This window comes from Entamoeba dispar, genomic scaffold (genome assembly GCF_000209125.1).
Source record: "Entamoeba dispar SAW760 scf_1105229461597 genomic scaffold, whole genome shotgun sequence".
Classification (NCBI taxonomy): domain Eukaryota; phylum Evosea; order Mastigamoebida; family Endamoebidae; genus Entamoeba; species Entamoeba dispar.
This window is the reverse complement of record NW_001854772.1, coordinates 4,344-10,773: the sequence shown is the minus strand read 5'-3', so window position 1 is coordinate 10,773 and position 6,430 is coordinate 4,344. Positions and strand designations below refer to the sequence as shown.

Here is a 6,430-nt window from a genome sequence, read left to right as displayed (position 1 = left end):
TAATCAATAGATTCATTATAAAATATGTAGTATTATCAATTAAAACATTATTAGATGATTGATTAAACATATTGATTTATCAATAAATACTCTTTATTATTGATTGTTCATTTTATTTATTTATTATTTCTTATTTTATTATTAATTTCATCATATTTTGTCATTGTATGAATAAGATGAATAGAAATTAAACATTTGATTTGATATGTTTTGAATATTTTTTATTTAATGTTAATACGAGTATTGAATAAAGAGAAGAGAGAATAATAGATTATTAATTGAATATCATTTTTATTCATATATCTTTATTTATCATCACTTATTTATCTTGTTATTTGTTTTGATATAATTTATATATTACAATTCTAAAAACATTTTATTAGTTTATTTAATAAAGAAATAACAACTATATCAATTATGAAGAGATTAAATGTACATAAAGTCAATAAATAAAATTAATAAGAGATGAATAATTAAAATAAGAATAATTAAGTTCAAAGAATAGTGAAATAAAACATTAAAATTATTTACAAATGAATGATTATGTATTATTTAATGATTTAGTTAGTTAAAAATGATATAAAGAATATTGTTATGATAATTCATTTAATTTTTATTCTAAATTCTTTATATTTCATTTATTATATTCATTTAAAACATTATTTGTTAATATCTTTATTTCAATTAATGTTTATAATTTAAACAATAAAACATCCTTTTTGTTTTATTTCTTCGTTAGATGATTCTATTTGATTGTTATTTTCTTTATATTTAATAACATCCTTTGTAATTATTTCAAATATTTCATTAATGTTTTCATTTCTTTTAGCACTACTTTCAATAAAATGACATTGAACACTTTCTGAATACTTCATTCCTTCTTCTGTTCCCACTTCTCTTTCCTCTGTTAACTCACTTTTATTTCCAACAATGATACATGGGATGTGTTCGTTCATTTCTTTATCTCTTATTCTATAAATTTCATTATGAATATCTTGTATTAAGTCAAATGAATATCTTGAAGTAATCGAATACATTAATATAAATCCATCTCGAGTTCTTATATACTAATGAGTTGATCCTTTAGACTCTTCGCTAACACAAACATCACTGATATCTATTTCTACTCTTTTATTATCAATTTGAATTGTCTTTTGATATGTCTCATCTCCACTCGGTTGATATGTCTCAATAAATCTACCATCAATGAACTGAAGTATAGTACTAGTTTTACCAATTCTCGATGCTCCAAATACAACTAATTTATATCTTTTTTGATGTTTGTTCATTTTATTTTTTAGTTTTGATTTTTCGTTTTTTATAATATTTTAGAAAACTGAAGATTAAAAATAAATTATTTTATTTCACATTTTATTATGTGAAAATATGGAATAAAATAATATAATGATAAAATAATAAATAAAATGAAATATTATAAGTGAGTATTTAATTATTTAATCATCTTATTATTTTAATCTGATATTAATTAAATTAAAATGGAATCAGTAATAAATAACCAATTAATTAAAGAAGTAGTAGAAACACTTCCAAATATTCAACAATCAATTGATGATACTACTAAACATTATCATTATTATTTAGGATGTATTAAAAATGAAATATTTGAGAAACAAGATAATGAAACATATGAACAAGCTATTAAAAGAGGAGAAGGAATATTTGATAGAATTGATGAAGTAGTTAGAAGAAGAAGAATAGTAATAGAAAAAGGACAAGAAACAATTAATAAAATAGAAATAATTAAGAATCAAATGAACAAAATAATAGAAGAATGTAATGATGATTCAGAAACAGTTAATAAAGCTAAGAATGAACTAATAGAGAAAATCATTCACATGGAAGAAATGGATATGGAAGATAAAATTAAACCATTAGAAGAAGAAATTAACAATATTAAAACAAAATTTAATAAGAAGAAAGAAGAATGGGAAACACATTATAGTGATTATTTAGAGAGGAAGAAGATAAAAGAAGAAGAAGAAGAAGAGAAATTAAAAAGTATGAAAGGAATGATCACAATTGAAGAAATTCAACAAATAGAAGAATGGACAAATAGAAAAATAGGAAATATACTATTTGATTCAGATATTGATAACTGGAATGAAAATACATCAACGTTTGGATATAGTATAATAAGTAAAGAACATATAATAATTATTATTGAAGATGAAGATGGAAATAAATTTGGAGGATATGTTAATGTGAAAATTGATAAAGTTGCTAGTTTTAGATATGATCCAAATGCATTTTTATTTTCATTAGAATCAAAAGGAAGAATAAAAGGAATGATGAAATTTGATATTAAAGAACCACAATATGCATTTTGGTTATATAATCAATCAAATATTTGTTTGTTTGCATTTGGATATAATAGATATGATATTGCTGTTTATGTTGAAAATAAGAAAACATATTCATATTGTAAACAACAATCATATGAATATAAAGGAATGACAAATGCACTTTGTGGAAAACAATTTCCAGAATATTTCACACCACAACGAATTATTGTAATTGAAATGAAATAATTTTTATTCATTATTATTTATTTGAAATATAAAAATAAAAAAGAATATAAAATAAAATCAATAAATAAATATGAACATTTCATCTATCAATAAATGAAATGATGAATATAAAAATATTCATATTTCATTCTGGTTTTATTTTATTTCATTTGAAATAATCACACCCAATGTGTTAATTTAATAAATAATAAAAAGAAATAAGAATAAAAGATAAATAAAAATATAATAAAATATTTATTTTATTCTTTTTTATTTCTTTTTATTTATTTTTTATATTTATTTATTTTATTCGAGATCCTTTTATCAATACAGAATATACAACAAATTTTGTTGCCATGGCTACTGAGTAATACCATAGAGTCTTGTAAAGAAAATCAAACAACAAACAGATATTCAAGTTCAAAGAAAAGAAAGGACTTCAATAGCAATAAAATGCATAATAATTATGATAAAAGAAATAACAGGAAAAAAGGGTTTAGGAAAAGAAGAACACAAAGAAAAACAAATAAAAAACAAGGCAAGTATAATGGTAATAAACATTATACAAATAAGAAACCTAAATGGTTGACAACAAAAGAAATTCAAAAGAAAATTAAAAGAATAACAAGAAAATGGGAAAAAGGAGAATATTCAGAAATACTTAAAAAGTATGAAGGTAAAGAAATGGTATAATATTCTCCAAGAAGTATATTCAATAAGGAAGAAAAAAACACTAGAGAAAAACAAAGAAGAATTCAAAGATAAAACAAAAGATTGGAAAAGTGAAGATATTAAAACAATCGAAGAAGAAATCAAAAACAGAAATCCAATCAAAGAAATGAATGATAGATGTAAAGCTGCAAGAATAATAAATGAAAAAGAAAATAAAGGGAAAACACAAGATAAAGAAGAGAAAAAGGAAGAAGAAGGCAACAAATAAGAAATCAACACACTTCAAAATAAAATTAAAGAATTAGAAGAAACTATTAAAGAACTTCAAACAAAAAAGATGGAAGAAGAACGAACCATTTCAGATGAAATAATTCAAAAAGCACGAGAAACAGTCAGGAAAGAGTTTGAAGAAGAAATAGAAAAGATTCAAACACAAATGAACAATATTCAGAATACATGTAATGAAATAAGAAAAGAAAACTCTAAATTAAAAGAGGAAAATAATACATTACAAGGAAAAATAAATGAAGCAAATGGTAGAAGGATCATAGAACTAGGAGGTAAGGATGAAATCATCCGAACCCTCCGAGCTAGCTATGAGAAGCTGAAGAAAGAGAAGGACGAAGTCCTTAAGGGTGCTGAGCTGGAGAAGAAGAAGGCTGATGCGCTGGAGAAGAGTGCTAAGCTGGAGAAGAAGAGGGCTGATGAGCTGGAGAAGAGGGCTGATGAGCTGGAGAAGAGGGCTGATGAGCTGGAGAAGAGGGCTGATGAGCTGGAGAAGAGGGCTGATGAGCTGGAGAAGAGGGCTGAGCTGCTAGAGAAGAACATAAGAGATAAAGAAAATCAAATCTCTGTATATCAAAAAAGTGCGATTCAAAACTATGAGATTGCAGAAATAACAAAAGAAGAATTAGACCATACACAAAGAGAAAATGAAGAACAAAAACAATTAATATCAAACCAACAAGAAAGTATCGAAAATTTTTTATCCCAGAAGGAACTGAAGAAGAAGAAAACAATGACTCTAGTGATAAATACACAACCAATACTGAGAACATCATCATCTGGGACAATACAAATGAACCAAACTACCCCTATGAAAAAGACAATTATGGAAATAGAAGAAGAAGAGAGCAAAACACTGAGTGTCAAAAAACAAGAAATGATAATCAATCAAGAAGAGAAGAAAACACAACAAATCAAACAAATAGAATTTTAATTGATGTGTTGTATTGTTTTGCAATTAATTGGTTAAATAAGAAATTAAATAAGAAATTAAGATGGGAACAAATAGAAAGCATAATAAAAGTAATAAATAATAATGTAAATAATGAGAAAGAATACATTAATAATATTAAAAAGTCACATAAAATAAAAGAAACAACTAAAATATATATCAAAATGAAAGTGAACTCAATCATAGAAGGGAAAGTAGAGTGTAATCCAATAATAAAAAACATTATCATAAAAAATAACTCTACTGATATTGATGATGAATATCTTAACTCTATCATCACTCAAGTTAAAGGAATGAAAATAGATAAATGTGTAAATATTAATTACTACTGGAAAAGGAAAGAAGCAGATAAATTAATAAGAGAAATAAATAATAAATGGGTATGGTCAGGAGAATAGAAAATCTGCAAGAAGATATGAAAAGGATTTCAATGTGTATGCATTACTATCTCCAAAATAAATTTATAGGAGATAAATTTGATGAAGTAAAAGAAATCCTAAGGAAAATAAATAGACTAGAAGATCTAGTCAAGGGAAGGAAATGGTACAGAATAAAATGCATCATGAGATTAAAGGAACAAGATGCAGATGAAATTAAAATGAAAGCACAAGAAAGAATAAAGTACCTAAAATATATGATGACGATGATTAAAGAAAGAATTAAATTTAATAAGAATGAAAATGTCAGAGTCAATACAAATAAAATCATGTTTGATTCTAATAAGAAAATTAAAATAAAGAAGAAACACAAAATGAAATATACCCAAATAACGATATTACTTTAGAATATTTGAAATCGTTATATGAAACACAGGTGGTATTAAATAAGGAACATTGGAAAATAAAACAAATCACCTCGTGGAATGAAAGATACAGAAATTATGATAGTGTCATCATCACATTGGATGAACTAAATCTAAGCCTGATGAAAATAAGTAATTGGAAATCACCAGGTATTGACACTATATATGGGTATTATTAGAAGAGAATGTCATCATCAAGAGATTCCATTCTTAATATCTTCAATGAATGGTTAAACTTCAATGAAAACATCCCTCTAGACATGGTAAGTGGAAGAACTATATTAATCTACAAAGGAGGTGATAGGAACGATGTCACTAATTATCGTCCTATCAGTTGTACAAATGTAATAATGAAAGTATTTACCTCCATATTGAAAGATAAGATTCACAATAGAATTAACATGAATAGTGAATCACTAAAAATTAGTAAAAATCAATTGGGATGTAAACTGCAATCTCTTGCTGCTAAAGAAGGATTAATTAATAGTTATATGTTAAAGCAGTAAAAAGAAGAGAAATACACAAAATATGTAGAGTCATATTATGATATTAAGAAACCATATGAATCAGTAAATCATGAATGGGTAATAGAAACACTTAAATATTTTAATGTAGAGGGAGTCATCATAGACATTGTAGAAAGTATGATGAACAGATGGAAGATATTCATAGGATATAAATATAATGAATATCTAGGATGTATTAAATTGAAGAGAGGAATTTTACAAGGTGATTCCTTATCCCCTCTACTCTTCATCATCCAAATGAATGTAATTTCTCAAATCATAGAAGAGAAGTTCCCAAAAGCAAACCATACATTGTATATGGATGAATTGAGAATAATGACACAAAGTAGTGAAGAAATGGGAACAATCCACAATGAAATTAAACAAATAATAAGTGGAATAAGGATGGAAATGAAAATAAATCAGGAATGGTATTAAAGAACATTAATAAAATACCAGATGGAATGCAAAACATCCCAATAATTGAAGGAGAGGAATTGTATAAATATTTAGGAGTATGGCAGTCAGATGAAATTAATGATACCTTCAATTGTAAAATCATCAAAGAAAAGATGATGAAGAAAATGGAAGAGATAAATACTGATGAAAGTAGTAATAGAAGTTATATTACAAGAATTAATACTGAAGTAATACCCATCTTCAGATATTCAGCATCAGTAGTAAA

The 6,430-nt window shown here is 25.0% G+C and overlaps 1 protein-coding gene across 1 annotated transcript, besides 5 other annotated features; it reads right to left on the bottom strand.

Annotated features, from left to right (window-relative positions):
• Positions 1 to 109: 109 nt before the first annotated feature.
• Positions 110 to 148: a sequence feature (AT_rich).
• Positions 149 to 343: 195 nt separating this feature from the next.
• Positions 344 to 396: a sequence feature (AT_rich).
• Positions 397 to 507: 111 nt separating this feature from the next.
• Positions 508 to 711: a sequence feature (AT_rich).
• On the bottom strand, positions 699 to 1,289 carry EDI_212200 (uncharacterized protein; the record flags this gene model as incomplete). Its single annotated transcript, XM_001738649.1, has 2 exons — positions 699 to 1,067; positions 1,107 to 1,289. The coding sequence occupies 2 exons, from the start codon at positions 1,287 to 1,289 to the stop codon at positions 699 to 701; spliced, it is 552 nt and encodes a 183-aa protein (XP_001738701.1).
• Positions 1,290 to 1,357: 68 nt separating this feature from the next.
• Positions 1,358 to 2,840: a repeat region.
• A 1-nt stretch (position 2,841) lies between these two features.
• Positions 2,842 to 6,430: part of a repeat region that runs on past the window's edge.